Source organism: Bos grunniens, chromosome 4, assembly GCF_055505025.1.
Source record: "Bos grunniens cultivar Pamir isolate PY7600 chromosome 4, Bosgru_T2T1.0, whole genome shotgun sequence".
In the NCBI taxonomy this organism is placed as follows: Eukaryota; Metazoa; Chordata; class Mammalia; order Artiodactyla; family Bovidae; genus Bos; species Bos grunniens.
The window spans coordinates 96,366,266-96,389,891 of record NC_141168.1 but is presented as its reverse complement, the minus strand read 5'-3'; the positions used below and the strand labels follow the sequence as shown (position 1 = coordinate 96,389,891).

Genomic DNA, 23,626 nt, shown 5'->3' with positions numbered 1-23,626 from the left:
TTAAGATCTAAAGAAGTATGCATTCTCATTCCAAGTAACTCACGTTATGCTGTGGTTACATATTTCTTTACAATGCAATAGTCATATCCATCTCCATTTTCATAAAATATTAATCAACTTCTTTTCTTGACATTATTAATTATGTCTATCCCTGTTCATATTCCAGTTTCCCACTGATCTTTATGTAGTCAAAAAAAATAAGCTATGATGATAACTTGGGCTTCCATGGTGGCTCAATGGTAAAGAATCCACCTGCCAATTCAGGAGAAGCAGGAGATGCAGGTTCGATCCCCAGATCAGGAAGATCCCCTGGAGGAGAGCATGGCAACCCACTCCAGTACCCTTGCCTCAAAAATCCCATGGACAGAGGAGCCTGGCAGGCTACAGTCCATGGGGTTGCAAAGAGTCAGACACAACTTAGTCACTGAGCACATGATGATAGCTTCAGGTGCCTATACAACATTATCCAGTTTTATTCTTATATTATTGCTTTCATTGCTTCTTTTTAGTAAATTTTTAAACTATAAATTATTGTTATAAACATGATTTATACATACTGCCTGCATTAAATATCTTCTACTCAAACTCATTTTATTTTCTACGTTTTATGCTTTATTTGTAGTTTACTCTGTTCTTTAACTCTGAGTTAGTTTATTTCCTAAGCAATATTATTATTATGGTGGAGGCTTTAAAATTCTGCATAATGACTTATTTTCTCACTATATTTCAAAATTTCTAAAGAAAAAGAGAGCACTGCTAAATAAATCTGATACAATGAAATGAGATACATTTTTTGTTGATTTGACTACCACCTGTACATCTGGTGCATTTTTCTGGGGCTTGCCTGTACTATTTACTTAACTCATGGTATAAGCACTTCATGTGAGAGGACGGGTACCCTTCAATGCTTCAAATAGCTCCAAGGCACAGAGCCGCAATAAACATTTGTTTTAAAAAGTGATGCATCATAAGCTACATAAGTGTGTGAATTTGGAGAGGAAAAAAATTTATACACATACTTTTGAAATGCCTATAATACAAAGTTACATTTAAGAAGGCATCCTAAGAAATACAAGCCATTAAACTGTAAGAAAAAGGACAAAGTCAAATTACCTATTTGTGTAACAGAAGAAAGAACATGTCTGTTTTAGAGATTTTTTTTTCAAGTCATTTTCTAGGTCCTGGAAAAAGAGATTTCAGTCTCTAAGCTGGAAAAATCTTTTAATAAATTAAAATTTAATTAAGCTGAGAAGGCAACAGAAGCAACTTTAAAATCTAAGTAATAAATACAAATTCTAGTAGATTTTGTTTCTTCCAAAAGAGCAAGGTAAAAACAGTGATGTTTAAAGTAAACGGGAATATGGATAAATTTGATCTATCAAAAAAATTTCAAATTACCTAATATTAACTTCAGGAAAAAAACAATTTTAAAATAAAAGGACACTAATTTTATTATTATAGTTGACACCAATCATTTAGGGAAAGATTGTTAATATCATATCTTTATCACTGGAAACCTACAACACTGTCTTGCAGTGTTCTCTACTGTCTATATATCTGACCTAGGGGTGAGGCCTGAAATGTTCGTTTTCTAATATATACATATTATTAAATACAGAGGCAATTTTTTTAACATTGATAAATCAAAATCCACATGACCTGATACAACTAGAATTCTCTAGTTGTTAGTGTTATGGGCTTCCAGGTGGCGCTATTGGTAAAGAACCTGCCTGCCAGTGCAGGAGACCTAAGAGACTGGGGTTTGATCCCTAGTTTGGGAAGATCCCCTGGAGGAGGACATGGTGACCCCCTCCAGTATTCTTGCCTGAAGAATCCCACAGACAGAGGAGCCTGGCAGGGCACAGCCCACAGGGTGGCAAAGAGTTAGACACCACTGAAGCGACTTAGCATGCATACATGCAGTGTATGTTATATAATACATTTTGTACATATACCCTACAAATATATAGTGCATCTTTACAAGAGCCTTCATGAAGTATTATTATTAACTCCATATAACAATAAGAAAAAATGACTCTGTATACAATAAGTAAGCTTCACTACGTGTTGTGAAAAAAGATAAATATTTTAACAATGACTATGTATTAATTGTCATTTAAGGGAAACATGACAGTTTACTTGTGGCAGATTCATTTTGATATTTGGCAAAACTAATACAATTATGTAAAGTTTAAAAATAAAATAAAATTGAAAAAAAAAGAATGAAACTAGAACACTTTCTAACACCATACATAAAAATAAACTCAAAATGGATTAAAGATCTAAATGTAAGGACAGAAACTATAAAACTCCTAGAGGAAAACATAGGCAAAACACTCTCTGACATACATCACAGCAGGATCCTCTATGACCCACCTCCCAGAATATTGGAAATAAAAGCAAAAATAAACAAATGGGACCTAATTAAACTTAAAAGCTTCTGGTTTTCATCTTTTAGTGTGATTATGTTGCTTTTACAATGACAAAGATACATTTATAAATAAAGATATAATAGAATTGAAAAAAAATATATTATATATAACGTATTACATAAAAAGAGAGACCAGACAACATGAGTTTATATTTAGTTGTTTACTTATTATGTATCAGTCTCTGCCCTTAGCGTTTCTCAACTATAATTCATTTATACCACACAACGATCTTATGTGGGTTACACTATTGTTATTTGTATCTTACAAATAAGGATAAATAAGAGGAGGCATAACTTGCTCAATATTACACCGTAAGTTGTAGAGCCAAAGTCTGAACCCAGGCAGTCCAGCTCCACAGAGTCTGTAATAGTTTTTTGTACATTTTGGATAACAGTTTATTATCAGATGTGTCTTTTGCCAATACTTTCTCCCATCTGGCTTGTCTTCTCATCCTCTTGACATTGTCTCTCATAGAGTAAAAGTTTTGAATTTTAATGAAGTCCAGTTTATCAATTTTTTAATGGATCATGCCTTTGATGTTGTACCTAAAAGGTTATCTCAACACCCAAAATCTTACTTACACATTTACTCCCATGTTATCTTCAAAGAGTTTTATAGTTTTGTTTTACGTTTAAGATTCTGCTTAACTTTTGTGAAGGGTTGTAAAGTCTGTGTCTAGATTTACTTCTCACATGTAAATGTCCTGTTGTTTCAGCACTATTTGTTGAAAAGACTCTTCTTGGTTTAAGTGAATTGCCTTTGCTCGTTTTTGCCAACCACAATTACGCCGATCTATTTGAGGGTCTCTAATCTGTTCCATTGATCTATATTTGTCTGTCTTTTGGCAATACCATATAGTCTTGACCTCTGTACCTTCATAGGCTCATAAGTCTTGAAGATGGGTGGCATCAATCTTCCAAGTTTCTTCTTTTCCTCCAATGTTTTGTTGGCTATTGTTTTCTTCTTCAACATTCTGTGTTAAGTCTTTTTGCCTCTCCAGGTAAACTTTATAATTAATTTGTCAATATCCACAAAATAACTTGCAAGATTTTTATTAGGGATTAACAGAATCTATGGGACAAGTTGGAAAGAATTCATATCTGGAGAATACTGAATCTTCCAATATTTTGGCTCTAGAATCTATGTGTTTCTACCACTACATTTGATGCTCTTCCAATGGCTTTCAATAATACTTGAATTTTAGTTATTAATCCTGATACTAGCATCATCATTTCAGGAATATGAATTTTTAACAGGATTCCATTTGGTTTTTATGTAAGTACTTTGAGAAAGGTTAATCAGCACATTCAGAGATTTGGAAATTTAAGAATCGGTGCCAAAGAAATAGGTGAGGGAGACTACGAGCTACAAACTTACAGTTTCAAATCAATAAGTCATGGGTATGAAGTGTACAGTCTGGGGAATATAGGAAGGAAATAAAATCTATATCAGAGAGGTTAATCTCAAGGTCATGTGGATAGTACATAGGTGCACATACAGAGTTACACACCTAAACTTCACTCAAAATCCATTGCTCTGCTAGGTAACACGCAAGAGTACTAGGCTCAGCAGGAAAAGAAAATTAGCATATTCTCTGTCTTAAATCTCCTGGAAGATCCCCAGGAGAAGGGAATGGCAGCCCAGTCCAGTACTCTTGCCTGGAAAATCCCATGGACGGAGGAGCCTGGTGGGCTGCAGTCCATGGGGTCCTAAGAGTCGGACACGACTGAGCGACTTCACTTTCACTTTTCACTTTCATGCATCGGAGAAGGAAATGGCAACCCGCTCCAGTGTTCTTGCCTGGAGAATCCCAGGGATGGTGGAGCTTGATGGGCTGCCGTCTATGGGGTCGCACAGAATCGGACACAACTGCATCAACTTAGTAGCAGCAGCAGCTGTCTTAAATAGAGTCAGTCATGTCAGATAATGCTGATAAATTAATCTTTATCTCTGTCTTTCAGTTTCATTTTGAATACTCATTTCAGAGCTTTATTAATTCTGTAAAATATTACTAAAGTCATCCTCAAGTACTTCCAACTATTCCCAGACATATATCTATAGTTATCAGTGTTCAGAAATAGGCTAATTAAGATTTCTGAAAGTTCTATCCTTTATTAGCAAGTGTATGAATTCTCTATTTGAAAGGATCTTAACTTTCAACCCTCTGATCATGGCTAGATTCTTTGTATCAAGTGTGCTTTTCATACATTATCTATGTACAGAATATAAAGACAACAAAGGAAATTTAGACTGTGGCTTTAAGGGTGACTGCAGCTGTCAGTGATAAAATAAGTTATTTCCAGGGGAAATTTCCTTCAAATGGTGCTCTCTTGGGGAAATAACGATAATATTTCAGTGCATACACATTGGAAGTGCTCCTGCGGATAAATGTTTAATATTAGTCATAAGATAGCCCTTGTCATGGAAATGAAAATGTCAAAGTGTTAGTTGTCCAGTCGTGTCAGACTCTTTGCGATCCCTTGGAACTCACCAGGCTCCTCTGTCCATGAAATTCTCCAGGCAAGAATACTGGACTGGGCTGCCATTCCCTTCTCCTGGGGATCTTCCCCACCCAGGGACTGAACCTGGGTCTTCCACATTGCAGGCAGATTATTTATTGCCTGAGACACCAGGGAAGCTCAGAGGAAATGGTTAGCATAGGTGCCAGGCTCCTTATCAGAAAGTAATGATGAGAAATTGGAGGTCATAGGCACGGTGATGGGAATTCCAAGGCTTCCTTTATACATACTCTGAAGGATGACTCCTCCAAGGGCTGAGAGAAGGTGAGAAATCACGGGGAAAAAGCAAGAGGACTAGCAATAAACAAGGCAAATAAAGAGAGGACTTCACCTCAGTGATTCAATAAAAATACAGTCACATATTTTTGTAAGTGAGGCATAATATGTGGCAAAGACTTACAAAAATACTGGTTGCTAAAAAAAAGAAAGACAAGAATGCTTAAGTAACCGGTTTTTCAATATAGACTACATTTCTGCCACTATCTCCCAACCAAAAAAAAAAAAAATTCTGTTCAATATATCTGCTTATGCTTTGTTTAAACAATAATGAAAATTAGAATTATCTAAATTTAACCCCCTTAAAATTCAATTAGGAATGAAAAGCTTAATTAATCATATATAAATGCTGAGTGACACTAAACTTGTGGGAATAAAAGTTTAATTACACAAAAATTGTGAACACTCACCTTGTTTAGATAAAGGAATAAATAAATAGAAAATGAATTAAGGAGTTTACTTGTTGAGTAAAAGTAAAGGCAGCTTACTTGTTGAGTAAAAGAACTAGAATTTGAGGAAATTGTATAGGTTTCTCTTTATAACAATTTTATATTTCAATGTCTTGTCTTTCAGAACTGGGCTCAAGTGCTACAGTCTAAATGTATGATCAATGCCTCAGAAGGAAATAGTAAAGGTTATAGCCAGCTGAACTCTAATTTATAACCCTATATAATATGTGGGAAGGCTCACTGCATCAGTCAGGGTCCAATCAGGAAACAAAAAGCATACGATCATTGTAATAAAGTTAATGCACTGAATTATTAACTAGTAAAAAGGTAGTTAACTAAAAGAGTTAAACAAGGTATAGGTCAGTAGCACAGAAGTAGAATCTGTAGAACACAAATATTACCCATAGATCTTAAGGAGACTGAATGAGGCAAATACTTAAAAGTTTCAAAGAGCCCTTTACTATGACCAACACCAAGTCTAAGAGTCTGCATCTCTGTACAGGTTGTGCTCCCATAGGGACTCTACTGGGAACAAAGAGATTGTGAGAGGGTGTAGACCCCAGAGAGTGTGGGATACATCCAGTCCACTGGCCACCTAGAGGACAGGGGTCCATCAGACACTAAAGGCTACATCTTAACCACGAGATGAACACCACGAGGTTCCCCACATATTCATCTGTTAAGGGTTGATAGAAAACGGCACTTCAGAAAACAGAAACAAAGCCCCTCCCTCTTGTCCTGCCTTTGCTGTGTCCTACCAGACCTTTGAATTGCAGAACCTAACAACAAGTCACTCGCAAAAGAGGAGCATCTCTGAGGTCTACCTCTGGTAAGACAAGAAATAGCAAAGAAGAATGTGGGGAAGAGAGGCAATACAATGAATGACTGGCAAGCTGATACTTGCACCATCTTTAGTTACAGAAACTAATGCAGTAAAATCTGTGTAAGGTCATATGTTTATGCTTACTGTCACAAAACATAACTTCTTGATTCCTATTTTTAAATTTATTTACTCATTGTATCATTCTGACTATTCAGCAGAAAGTACATTGGTGGCGTTATTTACTAGCTTAACATTTTATTGAGGTGTAGATAAAGTACATCTTTAAATGTACAAATTAATACATTTTTACAAGTATATCAGTTCAGTCACTCAGTCGTGTCCGACTCTTTGCGACCCCATGAATCACAGCACGCCAGGCCTCCCTGTCCATCACCAACACCCAGAGCTCACTCAGACTGACGTCCATTGAGTCAGTGATGCCATCCAGCCATCTCATCCTCTGTCGTCCCCTTCTCCTCCTGCCCCCAATCCCTCCCAGCATCAGAGTCTTTTCCAATGAGTCAGCTCTTCGCATCAGGTGGCCAAAGTACTGGAGTTTCAGCTTTAGCATCATTCCTTCCAAAGAAATCCCAGGGCTGATCTCCTTCAGAATGGACTGGTTGGATCTCCTTGCAGTCCAAAGGACTCTCAAGAGTCTTCTCCAACACCACAGTTCAAAAGCATCAATTCTTCGGTGCTCAGCCTTCTTCACAGTCCAACTCTCACATCCATACACGACCACAGGAAAAACCATAGCCTTGACTATACGAACCTTTCTTAGCAAAATAATGTCTCTGCTTTTGAATATGCTATCTAGGTTGGTCATAACTTTCCTTCCAAGGAGTAAGCGTCTTTTAATTTCATGGCTGCACTCACCATCTGCAGTGATTTTGGAGCCCAAATAAAACTACAAGTCTATTGTCTATACAGTCCATGGAATTCTCCAGGCCAGAATACTGAAGTACGTAGCTTTCCCTTCTCCAGGGGACCTTCCCAACCCACGAATCAAACAAGGGTCTCCTGCATTGCAGGCAGATGCTTTACCAACTGAGCTATCAGGGAAGTCCAGTGATAAAGTACATAAACTTTAAATGTACAAACTGATAAATTTTTACAAGAATATACACTCATATAACTACAAGTCTATTATCACACTCAAGTCTATTACCAGCACCCTGGAAGGCTCATTCTGGCTGCCCCTCAAGAAATAATCATTTATATTTTAAAAGTTCCCTTAAAAATCTTTACTCTTTTTCTTATTACATGTTTAGTACAACTAATAGGAAGTACAAAGAAAAATAATGTAGCTTTCTGTAAAGGAGACTAAGCATGTAAGAAGTTACTTTAAGACCTACTTAATGTTATCATTCCATCTTTCTAAAGTAGTCAAAGCACTGTAGGATAATTATTGCACAACTCTTGTTTCTGTGTAAATTGATAAGTTATCAATTTCTTTCTCATTTTTTCCAGGGGAAAAGGGAATGACATATAAAGAATACATATAGCCTCAAATAATCCTCTGCCATTTTTCATAGAGACAGAGATGGAATTCAAGGTTTTTTAAACTTTCCTACAAATACAAAAAGTGAAAGTCACTCACTCATTGCCCAATTCTTTGCAACCACATGGAATGTAGCCTGTCAGGCTCCCTGGTCCATGGAATTCTATAGGCAAGAATACTGCAGTGGGTAGCCTGGTCCCTTCTCCAGGGGATTTTCCCAGCCCAGGGATCAAACCCAAGTCTGTTCCACTACAGGCAGATTCTTTATCATCTGAGCCACCTGGGAAGCCCAATAATACTGGAGTGGGTAGCCTATCCCTTCTCCAGAGGATCTTCCCAACTCAGGAACTGAACTGGGGTCTCCAGTATTTCAGGTGGATTCATTACTATCTTTACAATCTGAGCCCAATAATACTGTAGTGGGTAGCCTATCCCTTCTCCAGAGGATCTTCCCAACCCAGGAATCAAATCAGGGTCTCCTGTGTTGTAGGTGGATTCTTTACCAGCTGAGCTACCAGGGAAGGAAACTCTCTCTTTAATGTAAGAAAATTCTGCTGCTGCTGCTGCTGCTAAGTCGCTTCAGTCATGTTCGACTCTGTGGGACCCCATAGACGGCAGCCCACCAGGCTCCCCTGTCCCTGGGATTCTCCAGGCAAGAACACTGGAGTGGGTTGCCATTCCCTTCTCCAATGCATGAAAGTGAAAAGTGAAAGTGAAGTCGCTCAGTCGTGCCCGAATCTTAGCGACCCCGTGGACTGCAGCCCACCAGGCTCCTCCGTCCATGGGAATTTCCAGGCAAGAGTACTGGAGTGGGGTGCCATTGAAGAAAATTCTACATGTATGCAAAACAAACTAGTAAACCAGCAATAACAACAAACACTTAGCAATAATGTAGCTTATAAAGAAGTGATTTAAATGCATGTAAAAACAAAATTTTCAATATATAGTAAACTGTTTCTTCAAAAGTCATAGCATTTAACATTCAGCAAATGTGGAGTATACTTTTATTATGTCATTTTATTGCAAACAGTGAAAGGAAAGTAACACATTAAGTAGAAAAAGCAGGGTCTTAAAAAATATTTTAAGACAACATTAAGACTTTAGAACTGTTCAACTTTTCAGTTGAAATAAATTTAACCAATTAATTGCTCAGTAATCCAATAGACTAAAAAAATTTGATATTACTGGCTTTATCTTCTCAGTCTGTATGTCTACAGATTTAGATTTCTAAAACCCTATTTTAATATTTTGCATTATCATATAAAATTTAAAAATTGATTGTTTCATTGAAATTTGACACATTTAACTACATAGTTGTTTTTTTTTTTTTTCCAACTAGCTTTCCATCAGAAGTCAAAAGTCTTTGAACTTATGATTAAGCTTCATGGCCTGAAAGTGGTGAGTGTTTTTCCAGAAGGTTTCAGATTTTTTTAATGGCTGCCTTTACTGGATTTGATTCAAAATTTTCTAATGGGAAGCATACTTTAAACAACTTTGATTCCATGTTTTTAACATATTATTTTATTTTATTGCTCTTCCCTGAGAGCACTTACAATCAACATATTTCTAAACATTTTATATTTGGTTATATTTTGTTGGTTCTTTGTTTTCTGTTATAATGGACTTTCAAAGATTAAGCGAATTTGCAGATTTTCCAAACAAACACATCTGTACAGGACAGTGTGATATTAGAAAGTTCCTGAAATTAACTAATACAGTGTAAATGCTTTCTGCATTACCCATTTGCTACAACAGAAAGTGAGGGAAATTGCCAATGGGTTTGCTTCAGGGAGAAAACTACTGTTTTGAAATGAAATACAAAGTTTACTGCGTAGACCCTATTTTATTCTTAATCATGTTCAATTTGGGAGTATCCTCTTTCATTTATATACAAGGAAATGATGTCAGGAGATGATCTACTATTTTCAAAGGCAAAGGTTATCACACACAAAACAAACAACTTTTTCTAGTTTATCTGTTCCCTCCAAATTGTTTTACTGAATTAACACTCTTTACAGTGTCATTAAATGTCACATTTAAAGTGCTTAACAAAATAACACCGTGTGTAAAGTTTAGCTGCCTTTAGCCTGATGCTGCCTGTGCTACTCCTATTTCCTTCATCCTTGCTTGGCAAGGACATTTAGTCACACATACTCCCACACACATAGCTCAGTTATTCACTCTGATCTCCGGGGCTCTCCTTTCCATCCCCCGTCTATTTTGTATTATTATTCCAGGTTTCTTCCTCTTCCTTCCTTCCTCCCCACCCACTCAACCCAACTACCCACTGAAATCCTGAGTTCAATTCCTCAGTAGATTGCCCACATTAGCACTTTGCTCCATTTCCTTGTAGAAATACTTTTGCATGCCTCCTTCCTCCTTACAGACCACTAGCTCACCTTACCTCTACAATCATTCTTCAACCCCAGCTTATTCCAGTAAGAGATTTAGACAGCTCCGTGCTCCTCCATTTTCCTTTCCATAACAAAACCTTTCTTTGGAAAGTGCAGCCAAGAATCCACACAAGCAAACTCAGTGAACCAGTACAATATGAAGGTTTTATACCAGATGAGAAATTGTGCAAAGCTGTGGTCACACTCAAGTGCATTATGACTAGCGCCTTAGCTGATTGCATTTTCATTTGTAATATGGCAACACAGCCAAGAACTTGAATCAGGCTTACATGACAGCACGTTAGCTAGGATTCCGTGCTGTTACAAAGCTCTTCTGAATGACCCTAGATAATTGGGATGTGAAGTGATCCAATAGCCAGGACTTTCTAAAGGGTTTAACAAAAATACATTATATATAAGAAGTGTGAAATATGTACCTCTAGTAATTTCACATTTTTCAACAATGACTTCAGATTGTTTCCATTTAAAATGCAAAGTAAATTTTCATTGTTAATCTTTAGATACTGTAAATAAGTTATTCATTTAGTCATTCATTCAATAAATATTTACTGAATACCAACTAAGTGGCAAACACAGTTCAACGTAAGTTCAGTAGCAATAAAGCCTTGGTTTGGAACTTACCATGAGCCATACGATGGAACCAGTAGTAACCAAAGTCAACTCCCAAGAAAGTTAAATACCAAGTCCATGGAGAATCCCAAGGCAAACTAATGAGTCTGTAGTTCTCCCAGATATAAACATAACTAGTCAGCTCAATGCTCCTGGAAAACAACCTGGAAAGATAAAATCTATCAGTAATGATTATACTATATTTTAGAGGTTAACTTATGCTAAAACATTTTAGATTATATACAAAAGTGAATCTGTTCACATGTAAAAATAAGATCCTTTCCCTCTTTTTCTTGGTTTCTTGCTGTTCTATCTTGCTTTTGAAGAGGCTCAGTTCCCTTGGTATCCAAGTGATTCATACCATGTTTCCTTTTGTTTCACAGGCATCACGGATGCCAACTATTTCTCTGTTTCGTGGAACTTAGCAGGATGTTCTTTTTATGTGTCTCTTAAAAATACTTTTCACAGAACCCATATAACAAAATATGACAAAACTATGACTGTTTGCTGTGACTGTCATTTCTAAATCTTAATAAAGAACACGAGAAGGGTGCTTTTTAAAGGAAATGTAAAAAGTAGAAAATTATAAACAGCATGTTTTTAAAGAGGACTGAAAAATGCCTACTAAGTTAACATGTGTTAATCCAATAAAGTTTAAGTTGCTGCTGCCTAACTCCATCCTCTCTTCTCTACTCTGTCCTTCCTTTCACACACACACACACACATACACACACACATGCTTCAAGCTTTTTAGATATTTTTCTTAGCATCTCAAACTGGATCCTCATAGCACTCTGTATTCCTTGTAAAGAAATAGAGGAAAACAACAGAATGGGAAAAACTAGGGATCTCTTCAAGAAAATCAGAGATACCAAAGGAACATTTCATTCAAAGATGAGCTCAATAAAAGACAGAAATGGTATGGACCTAACAGAAGCAGAAGATATTAAGAAGAGATGGCAAGAATACACAGAAGAACTGTACAAAAAAGATCTTCATGACCCAGATAATCACGATGGTGTGATCACTCACCTAGAGCCAGACATCCTGGAATGTGAAGTCAAGTGGGCCTTAGAAAGTATCACTAGGAACAAAGCTAGTGGAGGTGATGGAATTCCAGTTGAGCTATTCCAAATCCTGAAAGATGATGCTGTGAAAGCGCTGCACTCAATATGCCAGCAAATTTGGAAAACTCAGCAGTGGCCACAGGACTGGAAAAGGTCAGTTTTCATTCCAATCCCAAAGAAAGGCAATGCCAAAGAATGCTCAAACTACCGCACAATTGCACTCATCTCACATGCTAGTAAAGTAATGCTCAAAATTCTCCAAGCCAGGCTTCAGCAATACGTGAACCGTGAACTTCCTGATGTTCAAGCTGCTTTTAGAAAAGGCAGAGGAACCAGAGATCAAATTGCCAACATCTGCTGGATCATTGAAAAAGCAAGAGAGTTCCAGAAAAACATCTATTTCTGCTTTATTGACTATGCCAAAGCCTTTGACTGTGTGGATCACAATAAACTGTAGAAAATTCTGAAAGAGATGGGAATACCAGATCACCTGATCTGCCTCTTGAGAAATTTGTATACAGGTCAGGAAGCAACAGTTAGAACTGGACATGAAACAACAGACTGGTTCCAAATAGGAAAAGGAGTTCGTCAAGGCTGTATATTGTCACCCTGTTTATTTAACTTATATGCAGACTACATCATGAGAAACACTGGACTGGAAGAAACACAAACTGGAATCAAGATTGCCGGGAGAAATATCAATAACCTCAGATATGCAGATGACACCACCCTGATGGCAGAAAGTGAAGAGGAACTCAAAAGCCTCTTGATGAAATTGAAAGAGGAGAGTGAAAAAGTTGGCTTAAAGCTCAACATTCAGAAAACGAAGATCATGGCATCCGGTCCCACCACTTCATGGGAAATAGATGGGGAAACAGTGGCAACAGTGGCAGACTTTATTTTTGGGGGGCTCCAAAATCACTGCAGATGGTGACTGCAGCCATGAAATTAAAAGACACTTACTACTTGGAAGGAAAGTTATGACCAACCTAGATAGCATATTCAAAAGCAGAGACATTACTTTGCCAACAAAGGTTCGTATAGTCAAGGCTATGGTTTTTCCTGTGGTCATGTATGGATGTGAGAGTTGGACTGTGAAGAAGGCTGAGCGCCAAAGAATTGATGCTTTTGAACTTTGGTGTTGGAGAAGACTCTTGAGAGCCCCTTGGACTGCAAGGAGATCCAACCAGTCCATTCTGAAGGAGATCAACCCTGGAATTTCTTTGGAAGGAATGATGCTAAAGCTGAAACTCCAGTGCTTTGGCCACCTCATGCGAAGAGCTGACTCATTGGAAAAAACTCTGATGCTGGGAGGGATTGGGGGCAGGAGGAGAAGGGAACAACAGAGGATGAGATGGCTGGATAGCATCACTGACTCGATGGACGTGAGTCTGGGTGAACTCCAGGAGTTGGTGATGGACAGGGAGTCCTGGAGTTATGGGATTCATGGGGTCGCAAAGAGTCGGACACGACTGAGCGACTGATCTGATCTGATCTGATTCCTTGTAGTAACAAACTGTTGATCTCAAAATATAAAAGAATATTTTTCCTAGAAGTAAACAATTGTTTTTAAAACTCATATAAAGTATCTCTTACCACTTGTTCAATCAAGCTTCTGCAAATTCTATTTCAAGAACTTTCAAAAATATACATAATATACTTCAATTTTATAAACAGGAGTATTTTTCCTTTTAAGTTTTCTGTGAGCAAATTTAAGATCAGACTCAAGCTAATCATTGCTTTTATCACTTTTATAGATAAGATTGAACTAACTTTTTCACTTATATTTATCATTCATATGTAAAATGAATGATACTACTGAATAAAAATTTATTTATAAACCATGAACTGAGGAAGTTCTTAAATATACTAATTTTAAATAAAAGTCAAAGAAGCAGATCTTTAGTTTTCTCTTTATATTCATTCTTTTACTAATATTTCCCTTTACACAGTCAGCCTCTATGAATGAACATGTTACTGGGTTTGCTGGAGACCCAGGTATTTACTTTTAATCTACTTTTGACTTTAATTATGATATGATTTTAACTGTGATTTATCGATAAGAACTTTAAAATAGCCCCATATTTTGAATTCTTCAAGTTATTATTTAATCAGTAACACAAAACACTAGTCCTCTTCCCAATGGCACTAATAAAATAATCAATAGAAATGACAAATGCCTATACTTTCAAAAAGGATTATGCATCATCAGATCTTAAAACTCAAATTTCAATTTAAGATTATTCTCAGTTTATAAATTGGTGGTCATACAGGTAGAGTAAGAAGAGACTAAAGAATAAGATGCAACACTCTAGATTGGGAGGTGGCAGTTTTTATAAACAAAGGAACTTACAGAGCTGGTTTGTTGGTGGCTATGGGAAACAAATCTCCATACTGTCCCTCCAGAATCTTGAGAGTTTCCAGAAAGGTCCTCACTGGGTTAATTCATTTATTCAGGCAAGATGGCCTCAACAACACCGTACTCTCTCAAGGATTCATCCTTGAAACAGCTGCCAATAGCATGGGATTGTGGGTGGAACTTACATTCCACAGACAGGGCAGAGTGCAGAAGAGAGGGGAAGGGTAAGAAAGGTTCAGCTTATACGTCAACCAGCGTCACCTCCTCTCCATGGCCTCCTCCAACAATTATATGATTGGAAAGAGCCATTTTGTCCTTAAAGACGAGTCCCTGACCCAATTGGACTGCCTACCCAGCACTCCTGTCACAACTCAGTCCAAGCCCTGGACACTCCAGAACTCCCCCTGTCAGGCGGCCTTCAACCTGCTTTCAGGACCTGCATGAGTCCCTTTCCTGGTCCAGACCTCCAGAGGGCCCACCTGTGGGTGTGGAAAAGTTTCACCATGACAAGGTAGATAAAAGTGGCTTTTTTGGACATGTAGACAGAGATGGGATGAGCAATCTGGGTGTCCACACATAGGTATGTGAGGTCCCTCATGGGACAGGATAGACAATGGGCCAGGGGCTCTCACCCTGCTCTGGAACTCCGAGGAATTCAAGAACTTGAGATTTGAAATGTGTCTTCCAGTTTGTCATCCAGGTTATTGATCAGGGTGAAAGTGTTAGTAGCTCACTGTGTCCAACTCTTTGTGACCCCATGGACTGTAGCCCCCCAGGCTCCTCTATCCATGAAACTCTGCAGGCAAGAATACTGGAGTGGGCCACCGTTCCATTCTCCAAGGGATCTTCCCAATCCAGGGATTGAACCCACAGTCTCCTCCATTGCAGGCAGACTCTTTACTGTCTGAACATGATGGGGGGTGGGTAGAACAAATTTTATTGTAAAGTAAGTTAGCTTGGTTGGTAACTCATATCTAGACTATGACTTCTGAACAATGTCATTCATTACTGACATCCGGACAAGATAATTCTCAGTTGTAGGGGTCTGTCTTGTGAAAACAATTACTCAAATTAGGAAACTTAACATTGTTCCCTAGGACTCAGTGGTAGAGGACTGACCAAATAAAATTCAAATTCTAGGTAAAAAATAGTGAATAATATGAATTTTAAAGGGTCTAACTTAAGTTTTCTCAGAGATTCTAAAGTTTGACACTGTTGCCTTTGGGGCCAGATAATTCTTTGTTGTGGGGGTTGGTCCTGTGCATTGTAGGCGGGTGAGCAGCATCCCCAGTCTCTACTGACTGGATACCAGCAACACAGCCCTCCACTTCTGGTGTGATAACAAACTGTCCAAATGTCTCCTAGGAGCAAAACTGTCCCAGTTGATAACCCTAAATACAAAAGACTGATCCAGAAAGAAAAATATTAAGACAGAAAATGCAACGGATTAAAATAAAAAAAAAAAAAGAAAATGCAACAGAAAGTTGAAATAATCTGCAGTCTTTTGACATTTGTTTTAGTACACAGTGTCAAAGTAGGTCAACTCATGAATTCATTCAATCTTTCAATGAATTTCCATTAAGAATCTACTGGGTGTCAGGCAGAGCACAAAAAAGGGAAGACACAGCAGTGAAGAGGGCAAATACAGCCACCTGCCTCATCCGTGTCCCACCAGCTCAGTATCTCTTTTCAAAGTTGCTGTCTTTCTTGTCAAGTTTTCCAATGACAGTTAAAAGAGGCTTTCAGATACCAAGATTTCAGTAAAAGAAACAGGGGATCCCTGGAAAACTTCCATTTGTAAAACAAAAAGAACCTGCCTGCAATTGAAATGTTTCTTTATTTCCTGTACAGGTGCCAGGTCTTGAGCAGGCACTCAATTTATTATTCTGTCAACTTACTTATTAGGGTTGACACAAATCGAGCTGAAATATGCCTGACATACTACAGTCAAGACTTTTTCTTTTTTTTTTTTTTCACACCTTAGCACAAAGCTAAACTTTTTCAAGGTGAAGAGGAAGAGAGGAGAAGCTGTGGGAATTAAATCCCCAGCTCTCTATCAGCAAGATGGATATGATCCTCTTCCATCATAAATGGGAAAAAACGGCCATGGAGTACCCACAACTAGAAACAATTCAGCAAGGGATACAGCTGGGAAATGATTATCAAGCTCTGCAAAGCTCTTGATTGCAGGAAATAGCACCTACATTTTCAAAAATATTCCCACCAGACCCAGAATTGTAAAGCTAAACCTTTTATTCTTTCTCTTCCCAATTCCACCATTCTCCCCTGCTTATGACTTTGCACGCTGGAATTCAAACAATTCTAACCTCTATTCTGAGGGAAGAGACATATGCAATTTGCATATGTAGCGAGCTTACTTTATCATACAGAGATGGAAATGAGGTAACACAGGGGCTTGGAATAACCAAATGCTAGAAGCACAAGCTGGAATCAAGATTGCTGGGAGAAATATCAATAACCTCAGATATGCAGATGACACCACCCTTATGGCAGAAAGTGAAGAGGAACTCAAAAGCCTCTTGATGAAAGTGAAAGTGGAGAGTGAAAAAGTTGGCTTAAAGCTCAACATTCAGAAAACAAAGATCATGGCATCTGGTCCTATCATTTCATGGGAAATAGAGGGGGTAACAGTGGAAACAGTGGCAGACTTTATTTTGGGGGGGCTCCAAAATCACTGCAGATGGTGATTGCAGCCATGAAATTAAAAGACGCTTACTCCTTGGAAGGAAAGTTATGACCAACCTAGATAGCATATTCAAAAACAGAGACATTACTTTGCCAACAAAGATTCGTATAGTCAAGGCTATGGTTTTTCCTGTGGTCATGTATGGATGTGAGAGTTGGACTGTGAAGAAAGCTGAGCACCGAAGAATTGATGCATTTGAAGTGTGGTGTTGGAGAAGACTCTTGAGAGCCCCTTGGACTGCAAGGAGATCCAACCAGTCCATTCTAAAGGAGATCAGTCCTGGATGTTCTTTGGAAGGAATGATGCTAAAGCAGAAACTCCAGTACTCTGACCAGCTCATGTGAAGAGCTGACTCATTGGAAAAGACTCTGATGCTGGGAGGGATTGGGGGCAGGAGGAGAAGGGGACGACAGAGGATGAGATGGCTGGATAGCATGACTGACTTGATGGACGTGAGTTTGAGTGAACTCCAGGAGTTGGTGATGGACAGGGATGCCTGGTGTGCTGCAACTCATGGGGTTGCAAAGAGTCGGACATGACTGAGCGACTGAACTGAACTGAGTGAGATCCTTTTCTCATGAAGTTTGAGTGCAAGAGCGAGAACATGATCTAAATAGGAGGCATTAGACAGCTCATCAACAGCCTGTATACCTAGAGGCTTTGCTCCCATTGTCCTATATTTTTTATAAATTCTTCCCAAATAGCTATTTCTCTTAGGCCTGCGGCCTATCTGTTGGCAAATGAAAGACAGCTAATTTTTAATGTGTTTTATTTAACATTTTCTGTTCACACTAGAAATTTGTCCAGTCAAACTGGTGGTTGCCAATGGGTCAGGGGTTGGGGGAGAGATGGAGCAGAAGGTTGAGGTTAGCAGAGAGAACTTTTTTTTTTTCTAATTTTATTTTATTTTTAATCTTTACATAATTGTATTAGTTTTGCCAAATATCAAAATGAATCCGCCACAGGTATACATGTGTTCCCCATCCCGAACCCTCCTCCCTCCTCCCTCCCCATACCAACCCTCTGGGCCGTCCAGTGCACCAGCCCCAAGCATCCAGCATCGTGCATCGAACCTGGACTGGCAACTCGTTTCCTACATGATATTTTACATGTTTCAATGCCATTCTCCCAAATCTTCCCACCATCTCCCTCTCCCACAGAGTCCATAAGACTGTTCTATACATCAGTGTCTCTTTTGCTGTCTCGTATACAGAGTTATTGTTACCATCTTTCTAAATTCCATATATATGTGTTAGTATACTGTATTTATGTTTTTCCTTCTGGCTTACTTCACTCTGTATAATAGGCTCCAGTTTCATCCACCTCATTAGAACTGATTCAAATGTATTCTTTTTAATGGCTGAGTAATACTCCATTGTGTATATGTACCACTGCTTTCTTATCCATTCATCTGCTGATGGACATCTAGGTTGCTTCCATGTCCTGGCTATTATAAACAGTGCTGCGATGAACATTGGGGTACACGTGTCTCTTTCCCTTCTGGTTTCCTCAGTGTGTATGCCCAGCAGTGGGATTGCTGGATCATAAGGCAGTTCTATTTCCAGTTTTTTAAGGAATCTCCACACTGTTCTCCATAGTGGCTGTACTAGGTTGCATGAACTTTTATATTGTTGTTTAGTCACTAAGTCGTGTCCCACTCTTTGCGACCACATGGACTATGGCTCACTAGGTTCCTCTGTCCATGAGATTTCCCAGGCAAAAATACTGGAGTGGGTTGACAATTCCTTCTCCAGGGAATCTTCCTGGACCAGGGATCAAACCTACGTCTCCTGCATTCGCAGGCAGATTCTTTACCACTGAGCCAACAGGGAAGCCCAAGCTTTTATATACAGAATGGATGATAATAAGGCCCTACTGTATAGCACAGAGAACTATATTCAATATCCTATGATAAACTATAATGGAAGAGAATATTTTAAAAAGAATTATATATGTATAGATATATTACTGAATCATCTTGCTGTGCAGCAATAATTAACATATTATAAATCAACTGTACCTCAATAAAAATATCTATCTTGTCAAAGTTTAGTGACTATAAAATCTGGTAAGATATCAAAATACTGTTCCAGTACTGATGCTGGATTTTTAAAAATATAATTTATTATGTTGAGATTTTCCAATAATCAGTAAGTGAGAATAAATATCATTTGGGGACTGAGAATTACAAAGCTAATTTTTTATCAAAATCATCTCAGTTTGAACATTCCCATCATCAAAGGTAGGGAAAGGTAACACTGGAGAGATTGTTTACCTTCTCATTATCTAATTTCAGATATGAGAATATTAGGCTGAACGGATCCTCAAATTATCTAGCTCTCAAATATTCGCACACTCTCATCATTAATCAAGCGACTGAAAACTGATGTAATGCTCTCACTGCAAACTGTAAACATTTCAAACCAACTTTCAGAGTCAGTAGAATTCTGTACCCAGTGTTCACAGACATCTGCCAACTTGTACTATTTCGTAACTATCATTAGGGCAATGTGTACTGTTTAATTTGGCCAGATGATACAAAACTGAAAAAAATAAATCAGGCATCTTTATTTCTAAAAATCTTGTCAGAGACTAAAAAATAAACCAATATTTAAATGAGATCACTCAAAATGCCCTTACAAGTTTCAGGAAGTTATAAATAAATAAATACGTATTTGAAATATATATGTATTTATATTGATTTTTTCCAAGAAATTAAATTATTTACTTCAAAATCTCTTATACCTGGCCCAGGAACTTGCGCTGTCTGCAAAGTTACTGCCCCTTTTGCTCCATCTAGTGGAATACTGATTTTTGCTTAGTAATAACAAAGTGTATAACAACAAGCTCTACCTTCTGCAGGCAGACAACATTTGTACTGCTGTTTCCTACCGTGAGATGACATTTACAAATCAATCGTTTAACTTAATTTCTTTTTTAAACAACCACAAAACCAGAGACTTCTGTGAAAGAACTAAATGTGCTACATTTTTTACTTTGCAACAAGTAAATTACTTCAAGTAATTCAGTAACTCTATTGAATAAGCACACAAACACAGACTTAATAAGCACAAGGAAGCTTCCTTCATTCAGGAAGGACAGTGTAAGAGCAATCTCTGAAGTTACATCATTAAGAAAAACAAAGTCTACTGATGAGGTTTCTAAGGTAAAAGTTAAGAGGACATGAGGCATTCTCTCTAGCAAAAATAACTAACATAGCCGCAGGTTTTTAAAATGTATTTTGTTTGCCTGGGATGGTCTTTTCATAATTTTCTCAGTTAATATGACTATATTAATATTCACAATAAAATGCCATTATTAATATTACATAAATGAATGTATCTCTTATTTAGGACAATGAATAAATATTTACTAAGTTTCATCACCCCAAATGGCAGACACTCATTTGTTAGAAGTCTGATGTTGCCAAAAACAGTATCAACTCTGCTACTAAAGTCTAGTATAAAAATGCAGTACACAATTTTCCTTTATTCTCTAGTCCTACCTCAAGGAGTCAAAAGAATCTCAAGGAAGTTTAACTTCCTTTTAAGTTTTGCTTTTTATTTATTAATTTTTTTGATGAAACTTTCTTGTCAGGAGTGGAAAATGCCATGGCAGCCATGGCCAATGAAACTGTAGATACATTTGGCACAACATCGCAGACATAGTTCCATAGTAAAATTGGCAATGACTCATAATGTATTAAAAGTAGAGTGTCCCCAACTCATTTGAAAATTTACCTACTTAAATTATACCTCCAAATATTGCAATTTGATTTATAATCTGCTGTTTCAACAGAATAAATGAACCCATTAAAAACAAACATACTGTAGATATTTATATCAGGAATAAAATTTCTCTGGGGAGGACGCAATTTATGGAAGCAGAAACACTGGAAGGAAGTAACAAATTGAAGTCCCAGTTTTTTAATGAAGGATTGGAAATTGAGTTCTGCTTCAACAAGCAAGGAAAAAAAAAAAAGATGTGATTATTTTTCACTCGTTAGCATTTCAGTAGCAGGATGTTTCACAAGTTTTAGCGAGATTTTAAAAAATTGATTTAGTCAATATTTCATTTTATTCTGTATAGTCATTTATGCAATTAACCAATAGAAAGGCATATTATCTGCAGATCATACACTGCATTTAACTACGATAAATACACATGCTTGTCTATAACTTCAGGACTAGATTCTTACTAAGAAGTCTGCCTACTGGATTCTAGAAGAGGAAAACAGATGCAAGCCTGCTCAGAATCTGGTTCTTAGGACAGATGGACATTTATTACACATTGCGGTCTGTCTGACAGGCTTGTAAACAAGATACAATCTTGTCTCTGTTGAATAATTTTCCTTACATAAAGATTTAAAAGATACACATAGATCTTTTCCATCAATATGGTAAGTATGCTACTGATCTTCAAGCTACTTTGACTTTTATGTTATAATGAAACTTAGATCCTCAAATAAACATTGTTTTTCCTCAAAGTTTGCACACAGCATTTCCATTACATGAATGGAAAAGTGGAAAAACATGTTCAGGGTTTCACTTTGATTTCCCCAACTATTTTTGTCAGAGGCCACATGCCTATTTGGAATTACTATCCAAACTATAATTCCTCACAAAGGGATTAACAAATAGTATACTACCATTTTTCTTGCAATTACGAATTTTAAGGACATGGCAAGCCCCTGTTGGTGGTGTAGAAAATGAAATTAGTCCCTCGGAGAGGGTATGATCAATGTCGTGATAATCTACCCTTCAGCTGTTAACGATTTGCACAAGGATTCCCCTTGATGCTGTGGTTTCAACTGAAATATTGTTCTAAGAGCTTCGGTCAAATCCCCCATCTCATCTTGTGCTGAAAGAGGATTGCGAAGAGTGGATCCTAAGGACCAGCTTTTCTTCTCTGCTTATGTCTGGCAATTTTTGTGATAGCAACAAAATAAATGAAAACATTGGGAAATTTCATTTCCAGATAATTCGCTTTGCTGAGATCTTTCAGACAAAAGCCTGTGAAAGATAAATTTGTAAAATGTACAAAGTTATCCGCATTTCGTAATTTAAAACTGTGAACAAAAAAAAGAAGTAAGGTGCTGTTCTCATTCAAAATACAACTATAAAAAATAGGCTCCAAATTCAAGTTCACAACCTTTTCCCTTTCTTTCAAAGGGCACCAGAGTTCACAGCTTGTGCTAGATTAAGGAGTGTTATGAGTAGTGGGATGTGAAGAAAAAGAACTCCAGGCTTATCCCTGAAGGGCTGGTTTGTTTTATTTTCTCTTTCTCTCTCCCCATTTCCCTTATATTTGGGGTTTTTTTTGTTTTTGTTTTTGTATTAGCAGAAATATTATTCCCTGGGTATCTTGTTAGAATTCTGTACCTTTTATTTTAATCACAGTGTTGAAGAGAAATAAGAGTACTGAGGATACAGTTTACATTTCTAGTTGTTACAATATAATAAGAGAACAATCTAATCTCACTTGTGACCAAAGTAAAACTTAAAACAGTGAAAGAAATACTGACGCATTCATCCGACTTGATGTCTCCCTGAGTTCTTTATAAATTCATTCCAGCTCAACAAAATATGTGATGCGTAATTGTTCCTGCAGGACACTTCTCAGTTATCAGGTTATTTTGACAATTCATCAATTGTTCCATTTCCATAAAACTATACACTTAAGTTTCTCAGAATAAACTATTATAACCGAGTATTTTTCAACAGTCAAATATACTTGTCCCTTGAGTATGCTGAATATATTTTTTGTTCACTTCTGTTTAAAGGGAGGCACGAAATAAAGGAAATTATGTATAATTGTAAATTCCCAATTAGAGTATTCTGGAAATTGAAAATAATTTGAGATATTATTCTCTGATTCTGACAGCAGCATGATACCATATGAGTAGTTTTTCAGAGAATCACTATTCTGATTATCATTACTATTATTTTATAACTATTAACCTATCTTTTTCATAGTAACATGTATGAAATAAATTTTACCTTTAGGTTTACTTTCTATCTAAATAATTTTATGCAATCATAGGAAATGATTTTACATTTTCTCAGCTATCTTTAAGTTCTTATTTTATTTTTAAAAAATCCACCTTGGTTTCCCACTGGGCGGTTCATGCAAACATTCCAAAGCAGTGAGCACTGGTCAGAAGTGAAACTCTTAAAACAGTAAAAGCAGCAATGGGTGGGAAGCAGGAATGAGAACATTCACCAGTAATACAAGGCACAGACTTCTGAGGGACTCTTCCCTCACCCTCTCCTCTTGGGAAAACTCTCATACACCGAAGAGCCCGCCATTCACTGGTACCTCCTCTAAACACATTATAATGTATTCTTTCTAAAAAGTAGCACAGCATTCATTATTTTGGGGTCCCCAGGTGGTACAGTGGTAAAGAATCTGCCTGCCAATGCAGGAGACGCAGGAGACAAGGGTTCAATCCCTGGGCCAGGAAGATCCTC

General features: G+C 37.5%; 1 protein-coding gene across 5 annotated transcripts in view; it reads right to left on the bottom strand.

Moving 5' to 3' along the window:
- The window catches only part of AGMO (alkylglycerol monooxygenase), a 438,246-nt gene that overhangs the window by 363,836 nt on the left and 50,784 nt on the right, over positions 1-23,626 (bottom strand). For 4 of the 5 annotated variants that reach the window (XM_086397592.1, XM_086397590.1, XM_086397591.1 and 1 more), the window contains exon 3: positions 11,036-11,187. In XM_086397592.1, the coding sequence (XP_086253718.1) occupies positions 11,036-11,187 (152 nt within the window). Of the gene's footprint in view, positions 1-11,035; positions 11,188-11,285; positions 11,353-23,626 lie in introns of those variants that run through there. The other variant, XM_086397593.1, reaches the window with a different exon arrangement.